The sequence below is a fragment of the Zonotrichia albicollis genome, chromosome Z (genome assembly GCF_047830755.1).
Source record: "Zonotrichia albicollis isolate bZonAlb1 chromosome Z, bZonAlb1.hap1, whole genome shotgun sequence".
NCBI lineage: Eukaryota > Metazoa > Chordata > Aves > Passeriformes > Passerellidae > Zonotrichia > Zonotrichia albicollis.
Genome location: NC_133860.1, coordinates 62,916,316 through 62,938,075, shown reverse-complemented (window position 1 = coordinate 62,938,075; position 21,760 = coordinate 62,916,316). Strand labels below are relative to the sequence as shown.

Genomic DNA, 21,760 nt, shown 5'->3' with positions numbered 1-21,760 from the left:
GTATTGCAGTAATGCACTGTGCTTCAGGAAGTGACACTTGAAATTCCTGCAGAGTAAGAAGAGAGGGTTTTCTGCAGAGAAAACAGACACAATCTGCTATCTGGCACACATGCCAACAGCATAGCAACAGTTTTTTAAACGTCTTTTCCTTGTCACTTTTGAATTTTACCAATTTTAAACACTAAGTGTAACAGCAGCAAGACTTGGGAGCCCAAACTCTAAATAAGGAAACTAGTAGAAAATAAAAATTTAAAATGTCAAGACAATTTTGGCAAAATCCTGGAAAAAGAGAAAAGAGAGTAATTAAAAATCTAACACATCATTTGCTTTTCAAATTTTTAATTAGGTATAATAAATGTACACAAAAGGAAGCATTGGCATTTTTGTTCATTTTAAGTGTATGAAATGGTAGGGAAAATAGACACATGGCATGAGTGAGGTCAGAAGTATCAAGACTGGTTTGAAATATTTCAAAATGTCATGCTAACAGGATATTAAGGGAAGCTTTTAAAGCCATCATGAACAAGGCTTGTTTAACATCAGAGCTAGAACCCTCACCACACACAAGTTTGACACAGACTCAGAAAAGCAAATTTCCTCATGTCTTGTACATCAAGGAATTTCAGCTGTGAAGCCTGCATTGGGGTTAGCCATTTTATCTCATTTTCAATGAGTTTGTTGACTAAATAAATTTTTAGAAAGTAAGTGCAATCTGCTGCACTACTTTGTCATGCTAAATTTACTAGAAATAGTCTTAATAAGGCTGAAGAAGAGGCAGCAGCATTTGAGATATTATAAACCAGTCTAGCACCAAGCAACTCCAAAGTCTAGTTCCCTATCTGCCCTTTGGTGGATGCCCTTTGGGGAGTGAAAAAAGGAAATAAAACCACTGTATACTGCAAAGCCATAAAAGTCTGACTCCCTGGATGAAGAACAAACTTACTTCATTTCCTGAAGCTACACATGTTGACAGCAGAGTTAATTTCAAAACCAAGGACAATACTCTACCAGTTACAGTGTTAATGGGAAGATGATCCTACAACATACTGGGACTGTATATTACCAGTGTCCTTTTGCAAGCAGTCACTGTAAACAGTCTTAATCATCCTGCCAACAGTAACATACATGTTCAGTTCAGCCCTGCACTTCAGGATTATTTTTAAGTGCCCTCAAAACAAAAGCTGCTTCTACAGGTCCTATGCTAAAGAATTCTCCTCATCGCCCTCAAAACACTCATGTGCTGAACAGTTACTCCAAAAGAAGAGGTTCATTTACATACCTCACCCAAAGGGATCCAGAAATTACTTTTTGCAGTTCTTCAAATGCATAGCAAACTGAAGTACGAAGTTTTCCCAGACTGAAATGTGCATCTTAGCTATCTTTCTGCAGCACTTGCAGATGTTAGCTGACCTAATTCTGTTCTTTCTAAAATCAGTGAAAACTACCTACTGGGGATTACCAAAGCCAACATTAGAAGTCTTGACAAAGCACTAGGTGTACAACCACCTAAACTTCACTCTCACCCAGATTCAGTTCCCAGCCCCTGTAAGCATGAGACAGACATTGTAAAAAAAGTAAATTTCTATGTGTCTTTAATCTTGTGTCCTTTCCTTCTGGAAGCAATTAATATTTTGTAAATTCATTGCATATTCTAATTCTGAGATACTTGCATCTTCAATATATTAAAAGTATATCAAACTGAAATGACAATAAAGAAAAAATATTATCTTATTTGTATGACTGCTTAATTACTGTTTTAGAATTCTGGAAAGTCTTACAGAATTAGAAAGAATTTAATTTTTAAACTAAATTTCTTGGCCTACCAAAGTGAAAACTATGTTCGTGACTCCTAGGCAGGTACTTCTACGACTTCAAAATAGTCATTAGGCAGAATCACATAGCCTTTTCCTGCTAATATGTCTTTTTCTTTCTGAAACTGAACAATCTCTCTTAGTTTCTCAATTTGTCTTTCCTGACGCCGGCACCGCTGTTGTGCGGTCTTGAGCTTCTTGCGCAGTTTTTCAACCTGTTCCTCCAGCTGTTGAATCCTTTTCCGCTGATGGACTGTATCCTCAACAGTGTAGTTATGATCGCAAAAAACAGCAAGATTGCTGGGGGTCTGAAGAGGGGGCATCAATAATCCAATACTGGGATCTACAAATCTGGCATCTATTTGAGACAAATGAAAAGAAGGAGTTGATGGAGACTGTGGTAGTACTGGAGCTGCTGGTGGTGGTGGTGGTGGTGGAGGCGGTGGCGGCGGTGGCAGTGGAGGAGGCGGCAGTGGATCTTCTGGCTGCTCTGCAAATTCTTCAGACTAGAAAGACCAAGGCAAAAAATGTACATTTTCATGCTTAACATTGTTTGCAACACAACTCCCTTATTACAGCCCCAGAATAACCTAAACAACCGGGATTTAAACAAATAAAATAAATTTCAAAGACACAATTTTCAAAACTGTCAAACGTTTCTGGGCCTGCTCTGTCTGGCTTCTCAAGTGGACATATTTTTAACCAGCTTCATTTTAAGGGCTCTTTGAAACTCAAGCCCTTATGTCTAAATAGGTTTTTTAATTACTTAAGAAGCATGAACACAGACTACAGTTCCATAAAACAGAGTTCAGATGACCTAGCAACTCATTGCTGCCATCTCATCCCCCTTTGTCCCTCCTCCTTTCTGCTGCATCATACCACTACATACTTGAACCTACCAGCTAATCTAATCAAAAACACATCAGAAGTGGACAATCTGCTGCTGAGGTAGAATGAGGGCTAACTACTGAGCAGGCTGACACAGCAGAGAGATAGACACAGTAAGACCAGTCTTCTCAACAACTGGGAGAGACTCTAACAGGTTTTGGGCTGCAGCGTAAGGGTTTGGTTAAAAGAGACATCATGAACCAAAATCAACAGCTCTTCAACAGCAAAGCAGCCATCTCATCCTTGGTATTTACTTTTTGCTCAAATATAATTGCTAAAATGACAGAAAGCTATTTGATCTCAAATTATCACTGCATAAATTTTCTGTCCATTATTAAATGTCAAAGCAATGCAACAAAAGGTACAACATACACCTGCCTTGATATGTAGAAAAAGTGAAAATCATACATTTATGGAATGGTTTAGGTTGGAAGGGACCCTGAAGATCATCCAGTATCAACATCCCTCTGCCATGGGCAGGGACACCTTTCACTAGACCACATTACCCATGCAACCAATGAACACTTCTGGGGATAGGGCATTCACAGCTTCTCTGGGAAACCTGTTCCAGTGCCTCACCAGCCTCACAGTGGAGCATTTTTACCTAATATCTAATCTAAACATGCCCTCCTGCAGCTTAAGGCCATACCCTCTTGGCCTGCCACTACCTGCCCTTATAAAAAGGTCCCTTTCCAGACTTCTTGTACGCCTCCTTTAGATCCTGGAAAGTTGCTATGAGGTCTCCCCACCCGTTACTCTTCTCCAGGCTGAACATCCCCAACTTTTTCAGTCTGTTTCTCTAAGACAGGTGCTCCATCCCGCTGGTCATCTTCCTGGCCTCCTCTGGACCCACTCCAACAGTTCCATCTCCTTCCTGTGCTGGGAGCCCAGAGCTGGCTGCAGGTTCCAGGTGGGCTCTCCCCAGAGCAGAGCAGAGGGGCAGAATCCCCTCCCTGCCCTGCTGCCCACGCTGCTCTGGATGCAGCCCAGGACACGTTTGGCTCTCTGGGCTGTGAGCTCACACTGCCAGGTAATGTTAAGAAACAGGACTACATAGCTGGCAGATGGAATGGACAGGGGAGAAGCACAGTTCTCCCTTTTGGCAGCAGCAAAATATCAATTGGCTCACTCCACTGTAGGGTTTTTTTGCAGATAAAACTGCAGGTTTTGTCACATTGCTCTTGATAGGTCCACTTGTACAGGTCAGGACAACACAGATTCATTTGAGTATAGGCCAGAGCAGAGAATCAGATTTTTTTCTTCCCCAAAAGAATCCAGTATAATTCAAAAATGATTCTGTGTACATGTTGATTGAAAAAGCACTGTTGAAACCAAAGACCTTGCATATTGCCTATTGAAAAGAAAGCTTAAAACATTCTCGGTAAAAGAGGCACTGAAAAAATTTTCTACCTACCCACCTGTTGCCAACACTATTAGTACAAAGAAAAGCATAAGGACTGGGAAAACATTGGTTTTAAGAACAGCCATTGATTTTAAGAACAACCAACAGTCCTCACCATCAAAATATCAAGCTCATCAGATCTGAATGTTGTTCATTAGCTTCACTGACTTAAGATACAAGCAAGATAGATGAGTGGGTGTCTACCTGTCCCCTACACAAACTACAGCACTTGGCAGACAGTAACTGAAAAGGCAGTTTGGTGATTGGTATTGAAGAAAAGATTGGCATTAAAGGGAAGTTTAATATGCACTCAAATATAACTGATCACACGAAAGTACAAAATCAGCCAACTACCAATCTTATTTCTCATTTATAAAAAACTGCTGCTGTTAGCATACCTAATTCACATATGAATATTGTAAAGAGCTTGACCCTATCAGCTGTGACTATCAAATTTTTCTGCTAAAAAAAGTCTACAAGGCAAAGGTAGAGCTAGCAAAAAGCTAGTTCTACCTTTCATTCTTGCTAGAAACAAAAGCAAAAATCAGATCACTGCTAGACTGCTGAATTCACAGAGACTTCTATTTGAAGCTATAGAGCATATGCTACCTCTATATACAATTTATTATTGTCACAACATATCACAGAGAACAGATCTTTGGTATCTCTGTGACATCATCAATGACTTCTAACTATTTCTTCTAGTGAACAAATATTTCTTCTAAGACATAAGTAAAGAAAAAGTTACAAATTACATAGTGTAAAAGATAAAAATCTGTATTTCAAAATCCATGTGGATTCAACTCCAAAACAACCACAATTATTCTTTGATATTACGTTGTTACTTGAAGATATGTGGCAGTTTATTCAAAAGTGCCATGGAACAAATAAAAATAGAACTGAATCCTTCAGAATTAAAGGGCACTCACTCTTCTGTGTTTTTGTAGATCCAGGTATGACAGCGAAATTGGGAACGTGGCTCACTACTAATCCTGCTGCACCAACAGTACTTTTGCAGACTACCCTATACACCCATTCAGTTTTCAGACTGTAAAAAAATTTGCAAGTATTTTACACACAACAAAGAAACTGTGTATTTCACAGATAAGCAAGGAAGTGTAATCAAACAAAAAACACAACCATATTTCCCTGTAACTTGTCTGTCTCCTCGTTTGCATTCTGTTTATATCCTCTTCTGTGTTATTAGCCACTTTTCATTTTTCAAATGTGTAACCTTTTTATTTCTGCAGCACTCCAATATTATATATAAAGAGAAAAACTGAACAAGAAAAAGTCTGAGTTTTCTTCTGTGCACTTCATCCCATTTAAGTCTTTTGCCCCCCAGACCTACTCTAGCTACCGCTGTTCTCCTTTACCACTTTCTCAATAGCAAAGTAGTAAGAGATCAAATATTTTATATCCTTTAAAGGAGTTTAAAATCAGTCTTTTCCATTCTTGTCTTGAAGTTACTACATCAAGAAGTAAGAACTCATAAGTAACTTGCATCTCACAGTAAATTGTTCTAGTGGCACAGTGAAGGGAATACCTCACTCAGAAGACTCTATCATCAGAAGTCAGGGACCAGTATGGCTTTTGAAAACAATGTTAAGGCAAGACAGAGATGCTCTCAGGACAGACAGATAGAGGTACAGGTACGGTTCTGCCACTCATTTTAACTTTGCAAAGCCAAAACGCAGAGCTCTCTTAAAGAGGCCAGTTAAGTTTCACAGTTAACATCCACTGCATTTTCAATGCTGGCAGTAGCCATCAGCCATGGGAAGAGATTAAGTGTCATTTGCAAGTATTAATGAAGGCTCTCTCAGACTCTGAATACGCAAGAATTGCAGTGAAACAGTTTAACGACAGGGTAATAGCTTCTTACTTTGTTGCCATTCCATTTAATCAGCACATGGATGCTGAATTAAATAGACATATGAATTAAAGACACATGAGCAGGTGAAAGCCAGTGCCTGCCTGTACAACACTTTGTGCTCCAAAGCCTCAGAGAGCCTCAGACAAAACCAACACAGCTGTTGCAGGTATTTTGAGTCACCACAGTCCTCCTGGTCACCCGAGGGATACAGGCTCAGCGTCCTGCCGGCCTTCATCCTTCCCAGCCTGCATCCTCTCCCTGCTCACTGCCCTGCCACTCTGCAATCAGTGACATGCACAACACGTTATGGCACCTGCAGCCATGGGTGCTTTGGGTTTACCTTTTCACCGGGTTCAGTGTAACAGAAAATTGTGGGCACAGCATTCTCTTTTAGGAGCTTGTTATTGCATTCCCTCTTAAAGCAATCGGGGGTAAAGTGTTCTGAGCAAATGCTGCTGTACTTGGTCGGCTTGAAGTTTTTCCTCTTAACAGCAGCTTCCCACTTCTTGCAAAGATCGGGTCTTGTAAGAGGAAACCTGCAAGCAAGAGGCACTTTCAGCTTTTCTGGAAAGCTTTACAACCGGAGCCAAAACCTTCCTGACCCGCATGGGGGGTGGGGGGGGGGGGTGAGGTTTCAGCCCGCTCTCGCTCTGCAACAGGCGGCTCAGAGGGTGCCGTCCCTCGACTTTCCCCAGGGAGACGCCGGGAGGAGCGGGCGAACAGACACATCCCTCTGTCTGCCTGTCTGTCCGTCCGTCCGTCCGTCCGTACGTCGGTACCCGCCCGCGCACGCGCTCCCTCCCCCGCGGCTCCCCGCGATCCTCGGGCGCGCGGTCCCGCGTTGGCCCCGCCCCCGGCGCGACCCCGCCCCGGCGCCCGTGCGCGCTTACTTGTGGAAAGAGATGGGCTTCTCTTTGTCGTATCGGTTCCGGCAGCGGTAGGCGGAACAGGACTGCACCATCCCGCCCAACCCCACGCCCGCTGCGGGGCGGCCTTCGTGGGGACGGACGAGCTGGCGGGACGCTGCAAACTCACCGCCGGGCGCCCATGCTTCCCCCGCCTCCCGCGGCCCCCCCCCGCGCCCGTGGCCCTACGGAGAGGGACGGGAACGGGACGCGCGGCCTCTCCCAACTCCAAGATGGCGGCGCCAGCTTCAACGGAACCTCTCGCGGTAGCGGCGCGCACCGCGCTCCGCCCATTGGGCGCGTCGGCGCGCAGCGTGCGGGCGGGGCCTTGTTCATCAGGCTCGCCAATCCGGCCGCCTCCTGTCCCCTGCTCCACCCCCTTTTCGGGCCCGTGCTCCGCCCACACCGCACCCACAGCTGGGCCCGTGCTCCGCCCACACTCCGCACCCGCAGCTGGGCAGCGCCGCCCACAGCCCGCACCCACAGCTGGGCAGCGCCGCCCACACCCCGCTCCACAGCTGGGCACCGCCGCTCCCCTCCACACCCCCCACCCACAGCTGGGCATAGCGGCCCACACCCCGCACCCACAGCGCCGCCCACGGCCCGCACCCACAGCTGGGCCGCGCCTCAGACCCTGGGACTGAGGGCTGCGCTATGGCCCTTCCTTCACCGAGGGGAGCCCGTCAGGGCCTCCTCCGGCCGAGCCATGCCCGAAGTCCTGGCCAGGGATGGTTGTCCCAGCCGGCAGACAGGGTGCGGTCGGACGGACGAGTGTGCACAACGCGGCTGTCACAGGGACAGGAAGAACCTGGCGCTGTGAGCCTGGCGGGAGGGTCTGACTTTTTTCGGGGAGAAAAATTTAAAAAAAATTAAAAATAAATGAGAAGCGAGGGAAAGGCAAAAGAAAACAACGGGAAGACCACATTGCCATAACACACAGTTGCATTAAGGACGTGTAAAACAACTCCGTGTCACTCATCTAAACGTAGTTCGCAGGTACATCAGCAAACAGTAGATACATCTCTCAACAAATCGATTTGTTGTTACAAATAAGTTTATTTCAAGCAGTGTCGACATGTTCCCATTCTGTGGGCTCACTCTGCATTTGATCAACAACTAAAACAGTCCTACATAAGTGACAGTTTTTGTATAGGAATGACAAGGTAACCCACCCTTAGGGTCGCCCCAGTCAAGTGTAACATTATATCTAGAAATTCACTGACAATGATCCCAGACCCAAGTGAGCCTCCATGGCTTTTTCTCTGACCCCACAAAGATCATAATTTTCTCCTCAGCCTACTTTCCCCCTCTACACTTTCTTTGTGAGGGAAAGAGAAGGTTTATTTGCCTTAGCTTGGTGGCTATGGCTTCTCTTCCTGGACAGCTCTCTTTGCCCAGCTGATGGAAGGTACCAGTCACTGCCATTTGCTTGTCCGGGAGTATGACAGAAAAGCCTGTACAGCAGCTTCAGCAATACTTCCACAAAGCCACTCGCATGAGCTGTTGTCAGTACTCAGTGCTGGCTGAGCGCTGTTAGCTCTGCTCCCTCTCTTGCTAGGTCAGCCAAGAGACAAGAAAACCAAAATAAGCTCTTTCTAGCACTACCTTCCTCACCAAGAAAAACATGCTTACTCCTCTCCTTTCCATGTGAATGCCTCTGTCCCTGACCTTTGCCTGATGACTTTCTTCTCCCTCACGTCCTCGTGCTGCCAGTTTTCTGGGCAGCAATTCTGCCACAGCTTCAGGGACCAGAAGGGCTAGGCCATCCCATGGCAAGATGAGCTAGAGGTGACCAGAGCCAAAGCCCAGGCTCATCAGCCTGGACAGAGTCCTGCAGCACAAGAGCCGGGCAGACACTAATGGACACACCCACACAAGGTGAAGTGATGAACCAGGTACAAGGTCCGCCCAGGTAATTCAGGTAGGAGCAGCAGGAGATGGTGCCAGTAATAGAACTGGAAACACAGGTCCAAGGTTCAACCAGGAGATGGAGCGGAAGAGAGTGACACCTGTGACACAGCCAGGCAGGGACTGAAGGTGCTGGGCTGTGTTGAAAAGGAACTCTTGCACCATACGCAAGAATTGGGGGCCCCAAAGTACTTGAGTCAGGGTCATCGAGGCCTTAGTCAGTGCACCTAGACTCCAGTTCTCCTATGGACCTGAAGAGGGATTCTGAGTCAAAGTCCTGCACTTGATAGCACTGTCCATGTCCTCTTCCACTGCTGATTTTGGAATGAACCTAGGCACAGCATGGCCATATAGATCACGACACTAAGAGCAGAACTCAGCAACTTCACTAGACACTGTGAGAAGAGGCACATGGTCTTGATATATAGGAAGTAAATGCCTGGGGAGAAAGCATGAAAGCATGAGTAGGTTGCAGAAGGTGACACCTAACTGAGGGGGTCCGTCACAGATGAAGACATCTGGTGAATGTGTAGATGAGTCACTGTGACCATCAGTCACCAAGCTGATTTTAAAGACTTAAAGGAGAGTGTTCAGTAGCTCTGTCAGGATCACATAGGTATCCTGAAGCAAAAGGGATTTATAAAAGACTATGGAAAGAAATTTCCTCATCCCATAAGAATTTCACAAACTTGGAGAAGGGCAGAGGGAATCATCTTGACTAAAGATAAAAAATAAATACAACGCCCAAACTGAAATATTCACATTTCAGTAATTTTGAAAATATTGGAAATATGTCTAGGATGTTTCAAATCCTTTTTCTTAACTTCCTCCTCCCCCCAGGAAAAAAAGGCCACATCAAATTCGTGTCCATCTTCTGAGTGACTTTTAGTTTGACTAGTTGGCGTGTTTCCTGACGGCCAAGCACTTCCTGTAAGACTTCCCAGCACCGTGTTGTCGAGAATCATTAGTCCTCGACACCTGCACTATCCTGTGCCCATCCATCACAGACTGAACGCACCACACCTGCCCCAGCAGCCGCCACGCGATGCTCTTGCTCGCTTTCCTCCTGAGGACTCCCGGTCCCCGGGCCGGAGTGATGGCCCCGAGAAAACCCCCCCGTTCCCGGACGAAGGCCCCAGCACTGCCTTCTTTCCCACACCGCACTCGCGGGGCGAGTTTCCGAGAGGGAGGAGCAGCGCGGGTTCCCCACGGACACCCCACCGGGAAGCCGTTCCGCGCAAGCCCGGCGGGCGGGGGAAGGAGCGGGCGGGGGGGACCGGCGGCGGCGGCGGCAGCAGGGAGGCGGCGACGGAGGGGCGGGCAGCGGACCCGGGGCGTGGCGCGGGTCCGGCGGCGCCGGGAGGCGGCTCAGTCCCCGCTGCCAGCCGAGGGCGGCCGGCCCCGCCGAGCAGCCGCCCAGCCCGGCCCGCCCCGCGCCGGAGCCGCCGCCGGCCGGCGAGGGCGGCAGCATGAGCGGCGGGCGTAGCGGGCGATCCGCCGTGAAGATGGAGGCGCCGTTCTACCCCGAGGAAGGACTGGAGCTGTTGCCCGACTTCGTGCCGCTGCCGGGTTTCGGTACCGCCAGCGGACCTGGAGCCGATGCGGCGGCGGGGCAGAAGCTGCTGCTGAGCGCCGGGAAGAAGCGGGACCTGCCGGCTGCCGCCCCCGCGCCGCTCCCGGGGCCCTTCGCCCTTCGCCCGCCTGCCGGCGCCCGCGGCAGCGCGGCGGCTCTGCGCTTGCTGCCGCCGCCGCCCGCCGCCGCCGCCGCCCCGCCGCCCACCGCGGGCTCCGCGGAGACGGGGAGCAGCGGCGGGGCGGCGGCGGCCCGCGGCGGCCCGGAGGCCGCGCTGGGGTCGGCTGCGGACCTGCCGCTGCTGAAGCTACCACCGGCCGCCGACCTGGAGCAGCTGCTGATCCAGGGGGGCGCGGGTCTGGGCGCGGGCAGCCCGGGGCCGACGGCGCCCGGGGCGGGGAGCGGCGGGGCGGCGGCGGCGGGGCCGTTCCTGTACCGGCAGCCGGTGACGCAGGAACAGGAGGGTTTCGCCGACGGCTTCGTCAAGGCCCTGGCTGACCTGCACAAGCAGAACCAGCTCCTGACGGCGCCGCCGCCGCTCTCCGCGCCGGGACCCTGCTGCACCGCCCGCCCGGGGCCACCGGGAGCCCCCGCCGCTGCCGCCGCCGACCCTCCGGCCGTCTACACCAACTTGAGCGGCTTCAACCCCGCCGGGCCGCTGAGCCCCTCGGGCAGCGCCTACCCCTCCGCCTCCGCCCCGCCACCGCCGCCGGGCCTGGCCTTCGGAGCCGCGGGTCTGGGGAGCGGCCGGCTGCCGCCGGCGCGGTCCCTGGAGGAGCCGCAGACGGTGCCCGAGGTCCCGCCGTCGGCGGGCGGGGAGGGTGGCAGCAGCGCGCCGACGCCGCCGTCGCTGTCGCCGCTGGACGCGGAGAGCCAGGAGCGGCTGAAGGCAGAGCGCAAGCGGCTGCGAAACCGCATCGCCGCCTCCAAGTGCCGCCGGCGGAAGCTGGAGCGCATCGCCCGGCTGGAGGAGAAGGTGAAGGCGCTCAAGGGGCAGAACGCCGAGCTGGCCGCCACCGCCAACCTCCTCCGCGCCCAGGTCACCCAGCTGCAGGGTCGCGTCCGCAGCCACCTCTCCTCTGGCTGCCACATCAACGCCGCCGGGCATCCTCCTCCTCCTCACGCCGCCGCCCAGCCGCGGGAGACTCCCCCCGAGGCGGCCGCCGCCGCGCCGGAGACCAGCGCCTGCTGAGGAGGGACACCCCGCCGGCCCCGGCCCCAAGCCCGCCCGGGGGCACCGCGGGGCCAAGGTGCGCGCCTGCTGCCGCCCTTCTGCTATTATTATTATTTTTATTATTATTAATTATTATTATTATTATTATTATTTATTTGCGCCCGGAGAAGGCGTTTTCTTGCGGGAGCCGGGTGTTGCTAAGCGTTTCCCGAGTTCTGTCCGTGTCGCATTCAGCAGCGAGGGTCTCCGTGGGTGGTTCTGGGGCAGGTGGTTGTTAATTTTTCAGTGAAGTACTTGAGGTCTGTAGAGATTTCCGAAAATAAGAAAATTACTGTTTACAGAAAGATTCAACTTTATTTTCATGGGGGATATAAAACGTGTGTTTCCTAATACACCTTACTGAACTGTATAGCAATGGATAAGCTTTTCAAACTTAAAGAAAAATAGCCAGAATCGTACCTTTTGAAAAGATGTGCGTGTATATATATATTTAAAACATAATATGGCTATGTATATTTTCTTGGTATTGATAAAGAACCTTTTTTAAAATACTGTCTTTCTCTAGAGCTTTAATTTGCCATTGAGAGTTAAGACAGCTGTGTGGGTGCTCTTGCACTTACATGGCTTTGATTTTCAAATCGAACCCTGGAGGGAACTGATTTTTGTTGTAAATCTTAAAGCAGATTGAAATGCATTGCTGACTCAGTCATAGGAAAATAGTTTTCTAAACCTGTATGCTCCATATTTCTTGTGCCAGTGCAAACTTGGGGCATTGATAGTTATTTATTGAAACTTGAACACTTTTTGGACGTTGCCTAGACCTTATTTTTCTAGATAACACGTTAGCAGAGAAAATGGTTACTTTGGCAAAAAGAGCTTTACTTTTTTTTTCCTTCACTGTGTACATTCCAGTAGTGCGTGCTCTTTCCACAGTATAGTAACAATTCAGTGCTATACAGAAAAGGGCTCAGATTTGGGGTGGGTTAGCTGTAAAGGTGATAATTCCATTGTATTCTGTCTGAATAAATCACAGAAATATTATGGAGAACTAGATTTATTTTTCAGTAGAAATCTGTGTATCTCGCTTCTTGGTCTACTTTGTTCTAAAGAAACTTCCTGCAATACTCCAGAGACAGAGTCAATGCTAGAATGTGAAGTGTTTTTCTGGTTGGGAGGATTCGGTGTGATTTATTTCTTTGTCGAGAATTTATTAGTAGAAGAGTATAGCAAAGGAACTATTTCTTCTGATTAGACATAATCCTCAATAAGTTTTTGAAAGCTTTAGGTCCCTTGCTCGGTGCCACTGCCTTCCATGCTTCTGCTGCACCTGTGTATTTTGAGCCTAGCCGCTAGCGCAGCGCTGCCGAGCCCTGTGGCAATGGTGCGGTGGGAAGGGTCTGTGGGAGTGTGACGGTCACCTCGCCAGAAGCCCCTCTGTGCGGAGCCGCGGGCCGGCCCTGCCGCTGGGGGAGGGCACGGCTTCTCCTGAGCAGATCCAGCTGCAGTGTGGGGCCCTCTTCCCTCGCTGAAACTGTGCTAAAAACTCTGCTTGAACTCAGAGGCAAATCTTTCATGGGGATACGTGTCTGTGCCAGCTGGTGAAAAGGGGTAATCGTATGAGGAGCCAACAGGGCATAGACATCTCTCTGTGTACAGATCTGTTAGGGCCTCTCAGGAGCTGGTGAGCATCTCTTACCTCTTCTGAAGGCTACAGCTGAAATCCAGTAAGAATGGGATAGACTCACAGTTTTTCATGCTTTTATTGGGGATATGTGAGTGCTATCTCTTCAGAAAGTTGAGCTGCAGCAACCAAGTGTATGAGCTTTTCCTTTTAGTGCAGTCTTTCCTGGCACATGTATGAAGTTATATGAGAATGCGTAGTTACGCTGTTACTGTAGCTGAGATGGCTCCGAGGATATTTCTTTTCTTAATGCATATGCAAATTAGGTAGAAGCCATATTAATCATTGTGTAACTGTTTGATCATGTCACCAGAGCCTTTTTGGTGGTTGAAATGATTGCTTGTAACAGTACATTCTGCTGTTAGAATTACTAATGAGCAGATTAAAAAAATTTTGATCTTAACACAGGTTCAAAGACTTCTTAGGGGCATTCTGAACCATACTGCATACAGTCTGTAGCACTGCCTGTTACATAATAACTGGGTGGAAAATGGTTTTTTTTCTTTGGTAGTCATCCTTCTGCAAAGATGCTGCAAGTCTGGAGAAACTGATAAAAAACATCTTTTCCCCCACGCTTCACACTTTTCCCTAGTGAGAAAGGTAAAGCTGCCTGGTAGGTGTGAGATACTTTACTGCATATGTAATGAAGTGGGGATTTTTTAGGGAATCCTGGAAAAAAAATCATAAGAATTTTTGGGTGAGCACCTCTATTTTGGTCCTTGTCTTTCTAAATGAGTGTGAGTATAGGGCTAGGTAAAGATCTTGTGGTAGAACACAGGAAAACGATAAATGCAGCCGTGCAATACTTCTTTACTTACTTTGTAATTTCTGCTCATAATAAATTAGCAATATCCAAGCAACATGGGGGATCCATAAGGCATGGGAAATCACTGCAGTTCCCCTTCCCAGACATGGGCAAGGCTCTAGTGGGCTATAGTCTAGCAGGGTTATAATGAGCTCTCCCTTTCCAGTATGGTAATGTTAAAGCTGAAAATCACCCCACATTACCTCACTTGAGTTTGAACTTTCTGCAACAGCAGTCTCACACCCAGCATATCAAAGACCTCATGTGGTAACTTCTTTGATAGCCTGCTTTCTGTTGTAGCTGACATCTGTTCAGTGGTAGAAGTGGTGACAGGCCATCTCTCACACCGTGATGACTGATGAGAGATTACTAGTGAGGCTGGCAGCTCCAGCTCTCTGCCAGAGGCTACTGTTCTTGTAGTGGATTTGTCCAAAAGAAATGTGTTTTCTGTAGAGTGATCAGTTACCTTCATAGATGCCTTTTTTATCTGGCATTTAGGCTGAGAAACAGGATCTAACAGTGACATGACCAAAATTTGAGAATAGTGTTGGGGTGGTTGGATTTTTTTTTCCTGCTTGGACTGGTTCTGCTAGAGGTTGCTGTATTTTTTGCAGGTATTTGAGTGGAAAGCCAAAGCACCTAACACTTTAAACCAATATATAAAGACTCAGGAGTACTTACCTGCTGCAGCTGTCAGACTTGATTGTTCCTGTCTTCTAAAACATCTCAATACTCTGGCCTTTAGCCCTGCAGTGTTCCTAAACCTTTAAATATGGCTTCTCTATTTTGTCTGCCTTTTTTTCTTCAGTTTGTTTTTAAACATATGTGTCTTTTAGGTTTTTTGATTTTCTGCCAAAAACTTTGGTCACTGTGAGACATTAAAAGATAGATACTGGGTAAAAAATTTTCAGACTGTTTATATGATTTGCATTCATGTAGCTCCTTTTCAGTAACTCCAAGCAAACTGGCTGTGTGTTACTGTAAGGAAAAAAAAAAAAAAAAGAAAACTACCAAAACCCCTCAAAAACAAAACTCATAAAAAGCAAACAAAAAAATTTAAATCCCAAAATAAAAGTTATGTTCACTGTTAGCTCAGTGCTTTTTAGCATTTTTCTTCATTCTCCAAAACTACCATGCTTTATTATACTTGTGCACGCTATTTTCTAGTCTTTGCAAAGACTCATGCTGCCTGGCTTGATTTGCAGGCTACCCTCATGTCCTTCCAATCTGGTTTTCAGTCCAGATGTGAACCCATGACAAACATCCCTCTTTATTTCTTTGCCCCATATGTAATCTGCTCTGGATACTAAATAGTCTCCTCCCTTGTCTGTTTTGTTTGCTGGATGCTTGCTCCTGTGCATATTGTTTTTTGCCCAGCAATTTTTGAATGTACTTGAACCAGTATCTTTGTTTAGATGTGAAGTGCCTTCTTATTTAGGTGCTACAGCAAAAGGGTTCGATTCATATATGGATATGATTTATTTGACTTGTTATCAGATCTTTTCTGTCTTGGGAAATAGGAGGGGGAATGTTTTCAGTAAGAGAAGACTTGTTCAGTCCTTCCTTGGGCAGACAGTGGAGCTCCCATCAGATCTGGCTCTGCTTGGTATGAGTGCAAGAAAGCCACTCTGATACCACTGACTCAAATGATGCCATTGCTATGAAAGTTAATTGGTTTGGTCTCCAGTGTAGTGAAGTCTGTTGGAATCACAAGGTCTCCAAACAGGTTCAAGTAGCTGGTGAGTTGTTCTTAAAACTTAATGTGATTCCAGGTTGAGCCCATTTGGTGTGTTTGGAGAGCCTTTCCAAAAGCAAATACTTTGCATACTTTGAGAATCATAGGTGTTTTGGACACCTTATCATGGTGAGGAGCGATTTTGGTGGTGATGGTCATGTTTTCTGTTATAAGACTTTGATGGTCTTCCAAAAGGTAAATATCTCGACATATCTTGACTCTTGACTATGTCAGTAGTCACTACTGACTATCATGCTCTATTTGAGATCAAGGGTGGCTCTATGACAGTTCTCTGTCATCTTGGTTTGTATATGTATCTTTACAGAAGAAAGGGTCATGAGGCATCCTTCATTCCTTTAAATATCTGATTGACTCTCTGTTTCACCTTCGACAAAGGAGTGACCTCCCCAGGTTAAGCCCTGAGGCATTCTGCGGCTGTTAAAGTAGAAATTGATTTGGCAACTAATTTTTAATCAGTTATATAAGTAATTGATGGTTCCCAAAATACTGAATAGTATTTTTTGATAGTGTCTGAAGTACAGGTGCATGCCAGGTCTGAATTACTAGTTGTGCTGAAAGAAAACATCTTGGTTGCCATAACTGGAGTCTTAACTGTTTGAATCTAGCAGCTTCTTAGAGAAAATTTTCCTATATCTGAGATTAATATGCAAAAGGAAAAAACCCATCTGCTTGTAACATAGGTCATTCTTTGATGCATTTTATGTGTCCTGCTTCTGGAGTGCAAGTTAAAAAAGGAAAAGCAATGAGTAACATTTTCATTTATTCATATGTGCAGCTGTAACTGCTGCTGGATAATTTTGCTCTTTCTTACTTGATTCTCCAAGTTTCTATGTTTAGCAAGTAGACAAATTGGAGTATGACATATCTGTGTACATATTTGATTAGTACAAAATCACTTCCATTTTCCCAGTTTTTTGTTTGAAGTTTTACTGTAAGAATGAGTGTTGAAGAGTTCTTATCCTGTTTTGATGCTTGTTGGTCACTTCTTTTGATCAGTAGTGACTGCTGTAGTGACTCTGTAGTCACTGCTCATCTTCCAGCAGAGGTGGACAGTAAAGTCTATCAGGGATTCACCTCTTTCAGTATTTGGCAAGACCTGTATCAGCAGAAAAAATCTTGGACAGAAAGCTTTCACAGTGCATAGTAATCCTGCAAACTGTGGTGTGAGAAGGATGAGTTAACATCCTAACATCTCACACCACAGTCACTTGCATCAGGGTTTAGTGTATCTGATGAAGAATGATAAATGTTCTGGTAACAGAGGGCAGAATCTGAAGTTTGTAAGAGCCTTGTTAATCTTGCCGCACATGGTGCAACTTTACTATGAAGATGTTGAATTAAATCTGGATATATGGAGACTCAGGCCTTTAAGGTAAATTATGGGGGACAAGAGGTTTTAGTAATTCATGATTACTTCTCTCCAGTGTTTCAGAGATCTGTCTCTTTTTATCCTCTGAAGTGTCTTGCAGCTGTTTTGCTGTGAAACTTCTCTCTTCATAACGACTCAGTAGCTTGGAGGCAGGACAGAAGCAACTTCTCCATGAACTGGTCATGTGTGACAAGCTAAATGTAGGTTTCTGAGAAATGCTGCAACAGTGAGTGCACAGTGGAGAACCTGCTGTTGTTTGTGTGTTGCTAAGAGTCTAGAAATGTATTCACAAAAATCATAATGAGACTAGCTTCCCAAGGTACCATCCTGTTGCCTTGCTTCGGGCATTGATCCTTGCTGTTTGCCTTAGTCTGGGAGCACTTTTTCCTAAGCTATTGCATACCTGAAGGCTTACTTTCTGCATCACCATAGTCACAAACCAGATCTCTGCTTGGATGTTGAAACAGTTGGCTTCAAATGGTCAGTCAGAATGCCTTGCTCTAGTTGTCTTTGAAGCATCCCACTGGGGAAACAGTGGTGGGGAGGAAGGAAACCAATGTAGGATCTGTATCTTCACACCAGTGCTGTGTATTGAAATGCAACTTACAGTTGAGTAGTCTTGACAAAAGTATGTTACCGATGTAAAAACTCTGAATCTTGATCTTGTGTCTGCAGGGGACATGAGTTCTTGTGCTGGAGTCCTGCTTGTGCGGTATCCTCTCAAGTCAGTGAGGACTAACTGAAGAAACAGCAAATCCAGCCTTTATGAACTAATTCTTCTGAAGCACAGATACCTGGAAACGCATGTTGAGGTGTTGTGTCTAGACACCATCATGCATAGAGAAGGGGATGGCCAAAGGAAGGAATTGGGATTTCCTTAGCTGCAACAGTACACAGTGGGGTTTTTCATATGCTTTTGTTGTGGTCAGATTCTTCCAGAAGAAGACTAAGCTGCATTTCCCTGTGTGATCACAAGGTGATTTTTTAGATTTCCAGTCAAATTGGAGGACTGTCAAGCTTTGCAATGCTAAATTTAACACAAAAAGAGAACTTACTTTGAAGTCACATTTAGCCTTAATGTTATCTGAAATGCTGCAGTTCATGTGTAGTCGTTTACTACAAGGTTAAATGATGATTATCATAAATAACGTTTTAAAGTAGTCACCCTAAATAATGGCTTACGTGATGTTTGCTTTTTTGTCTCTGTCCATAGCATAGCTAGCTGTAAATTGAGCTTTGCTTTCAATTTCTAGTACTAGTAACAAACAGGGTCTGCAATAGTTTGAGGAGTAAATGTTCTGGTTAAATGTTCTGACTAAAGAATGACCATTTCTGTAGGAATGCTTTGAAGTGATGGTTGGGTTTGAAGCCTTGCTGACATGGAGATAATAGATATGACCAGTTCACTGTGCACTAATACACTGCTAGATTCTGATATTTAGCACACTGCTGATAAAATTTACTACTACTGTTACTTACTATTTAAGAACCAAGTGTGGATGGAATTGTAAGTCACCTAAATAGCGTCCATGCAGCCTTGGAGAGCTGTCTTGCTGGAGATCAGTAACAGACTCCCATCCCATACAAAGGGGAAGAGAAAGATCATTGGTTGCAGTCTCTGTTTTGGTTTTGCAAGTTCAATTACTTTTTTTAGGTTGAGTCCTGTTTTACTATTATCTCAAAATTTATTTGAATAAATTTGAAAACCTTTCTAATAACTACCTTGAAGTGTGTCTTGCAACTGTTCAATTTCGATCAGTGGTTGTCCAATTGTGGTATTACTTCTGTCATAGATGAAGAAAGCTGAAGCTGTTAAGAGTCAGGCTTCTCACTGCATCCCTGTTCTTAAACAATGGTCTGAAGAGGTGAAAAATCATGACCAATAGCTTGAACTCTTAGGAGTTGTTTGATACCATTTTCTTGTCCTCTTCAGAGAGCTTCCCACTGCCCCAAGGGATGTGTCCCTCCTGCCTCATATGGAAAACTGACCTTTAAGAACTAACTGTTTTAAACTAACTAACTGACTAACTGAAGTCTTCTGGTACATGCTGAGTAATTTGAAAGATAGCATACTGAATTTGACAATCTTTCCCGCACCTCTGTTTCATAAATCCTCAGATTTTCTTGTAAAGCAGGACACAAGCAATGGAGTAATGTCAAATAAAGTTAGTATGCTGTTCCAGAGAATTAATTTTGGATAGTCTCCTTCTTTTTCCCTAGTAACAGCTATGGAAAGAGAGCAGTAGAAGATACTGATATATAACTTGCTGTTCTTCACAAGTAGAGACAGAGTTTGAATTCTTGGATTTTTCCAACTTTTACCATTCTGTCTTTTAACATCCTTCACGGGAGGGTGACAGAATTAGTGAGGAAGTACTATTAGGGAGTTAAATGTTCTTGTTATATCTAATGTCACCTAAGTTATGGCCATAAGTAGCTAGGACACCTATTTATGGTCTGCAAGATGACACCTTCAGAATAGGGATTCCTAAAATGCTGCCAAAGTGTTTTTATCAATCCAAACCATTTTGTGCCAGTTACTAAAATGGTATTGTAGATCATTGTGATTTTTGACAGTCTTTGTGTGCACGCTATAAGTGAAATAATCATACAAACTGGTATGTCCACATGGTATGATACCAGTTTCCCAGCAGGCCAATAGTGTCTAATAAAGTTTACTTCTTTATTCCTTTCCCCCCTTGTAGTAGTTAGAGATGATGGTTGAAGTTAGCAGCACCAGGAAGGAGAAAAAAAACTGAATCAAAGGGAAAAAGAACACTTATCTCTGAAACAGTATTTAATGGTAGTATGTGTTGTATGTTTAAGTAGCAGAAAATTAGGACTGCTCTTCAGAATGCTTTTAAACTTACTTTGTTTTGTTATTACTGCATAAGTGTCTTCTAAATGTCTCTTCTTTAGAAACTGTGCCCCTGCCTGTTTGGCCTGATGACTAGTGATTTCACACTTACCCTTATTTATTTAAAGCCATGGCAACCACCATGCTGAAATGTCATCAAGTAAAGCCCAGGTCTGCATGCTGACTGGTGATGCAAAGGTCTGCTCTCTAATAAAATGCAGCCCATGAAGGACGAGTTCCAAAAGGCAGCTACGCCCTGTCTTCAAGCATTTGCTCTAATTTCAAGGCTTTGCCATGTGGTGTTGCTCAATGTGCAGCAAAACAAGTTCTTGCGAGCCCCTTGAGCATTCCTACACGTGTAACAGATTAAATATTCAGGATTTGTTAACTCTCCCACATGCTCCCCAAGGAAAAAAAAAAAAAAAAAAACAAACCAAAACCAACAGAATCAAACCCAAACCCTGAAACAAAAGGTCCAACACAAGTATATATTGGAGAATTGTTTTGCTTTGTTGCAAAGTGCTGTTAATTACAGAGATGCTTAGTGAAGTTCTGACATGTGAGCCATCAATCTAAACACTCCCAACAGTGATTTTGCTTTGGTTGTGCTTTGCTACTTTGTACAGGACAAAGGGAAGGGAGTAAATGTTGCAATATAGTATTGTGCAATTCCTGACTTTTAAATAGAAAATGATAGGCAAGTCTGCATAGTCTTGCACACCAAAATTTAGCCACTGATTTTTGCCACTCCCACTCTTCCTAATCAGAAATACTGGCTTCTTAAGGACAGCAAGAGAGAAGGGGGAGAAGTAGAGAGATTAAAGAGGTGTCAGTACCAGGAGTATCTTGCTGTGAAGGGAACTGAGCCACCATGGCCTTAAAATTCAATCTGTAAGGTTACCTCTATTTTTTGATATCTGAAGGTAATTCTTAAACTCCCAGTGCAGCATCTTACCAGGAAAGTCAGCTGGGTCTGTATTGCTGAATAAGTCTTTTGGTGAAATAGCTCTTCAGCTTTCTGCATTTTTCCATCTGTGAAGTTGTAGCACAACTGTGAAGTTGTAGCAATCTTCCAGGGCAGTTTCTCTTTCCTATAGTGTCTCATCTAAAGTTGGCTTGTTTTTCCTGCAGTTTCTGCCTGCACTGAAAAATCTTTCTGAGGTTTGGGGAACCACACATGTGCCCTCACTGTGTGGTATTTGTGATGGCTAATCTTGTATGACTTAAAAGAGATCCCCTTAGAAAGGAGTAGCTCCAGTTAGGTGCAGACTGGGAAAGAATTAAATTAATCATTCTTCGTGCAGTATGTCTTTCTGTCAGTTCAACAGAGGAACTAACTCCCATCAGATAAAGGACAGGTCTTGGGCAATAGGACCCAGCTTTGCAAGCCCTTGGTGGTTTCTGGTTCTTGCTGAGCTTCTGTGATGCAGAAAACTCTTAATGGCCTGCATTACTATAATCACAATACCTTGCAATGTCATGGGCTGGGCTGCTGGTAGTATTACTGGGGTTCATGCAACATGCTGATTAACAGAATAAGGGATTTCCTGTAAAGGCAAGAATCCCCCCCTGCTGTGTCACCACCAGCATCTCCAAGCTCTCTTTCTGTCCAAAAGAGGTGTGAGCAAACTGCTGCTTCCTACAGTTCTTCAGTCCAAGCTGGTTCTTCATAGGCCTTCAGGCACGGCACTGAAACTTTCTCCTTCAGGGTAGCTCTTCAAAATCAAAGGTGGAAGTAGAGCAGTTCAAACTGAGCTT

At 45.6% G+C, this 21,760-nt stretch overlaps 2 protein-coding genes across 2 annotated transcripts; one reads left to right on the top strand and one right to left on the bottom strand.

The window, feature by feature from the left end:
- Positions 1 to 378: 378 nt before the first annotated feature.
- Positions 379 to 7,161, bottom strand: THAP1 (THAP domain containing 1). The gene is made up of 3 exons (XM_074532660.1): positions 6,865 to 7,161; positions 6,315 to 6,510; positions 379 to 2,317 (listed from the first exon to the last, which is right to left on the bottom strand). The coding sequence occupies exons 1-3, from the start codon at positions 6,933 to 6,935 to the stop codon at positions 1,850 to 1,852; spliced, it is 735 nt and encodes a 244-aa protein (XP_074388761.1). The 5' UTR covers positions 6,936 to 7,161; the 3' UTR covers positions 379 to 1,849.
- Positions 7,162 to 9,826: 2,665 nt separating this feature from the next.
- LOC102067432 (transcription factor Jun) lies at positions 9,827 to 20,441 on the top strand. Its single transcript, XM_074532187.1, has 2 exons — positions 9,827 to 11,610; positions 17,821 to 20,441. Exon 1 carries the CDS (start codon positions 10,257 to 10,259, stop codon positions 11,550 to 11,552), a length of 1,296 nt encoding a protein of 431 aa, XP_074388288.1. The 5' UTR covers positions 9,827 to 10,256; the 3' UTR covers positions 11,553 to 11,610; positions 17,821 to 20,441.
- Positions 20,442 to 21,760: the final 1,319 nt, after the last annotated feature.

Coding starts and splice junctions, on each gene's coding strand:
- THAP1 (XM_074532660.1), bottom strand. CDS start 6,935: ATGGTGCAGTCCTGTTCCGCCTACCGCTGCCGGAACCGATACGACAAA. Junction 6,511..6,864: donor AAGCCCATCTCTTTCCACAA/GTAAGCGCGCAC, acceptor TCTTGCTTGCAG/GTTTCCTCTTACAAGACCCG. Junction 2,318..6,314: donor ACACTGAACCCGGTGAAAAG/GTAAACCCAAAG, acceptor TGGTCTTTCTAG/TCTGAAGAATTTGCAGAGCA.
- LOC102067432 (XM_074532187.1), top strand. CDS start 10,257: ATGAGCGGCGGGCGTAGCGGGCGATCCGCCGTGAAGATGGAGGCGCCG.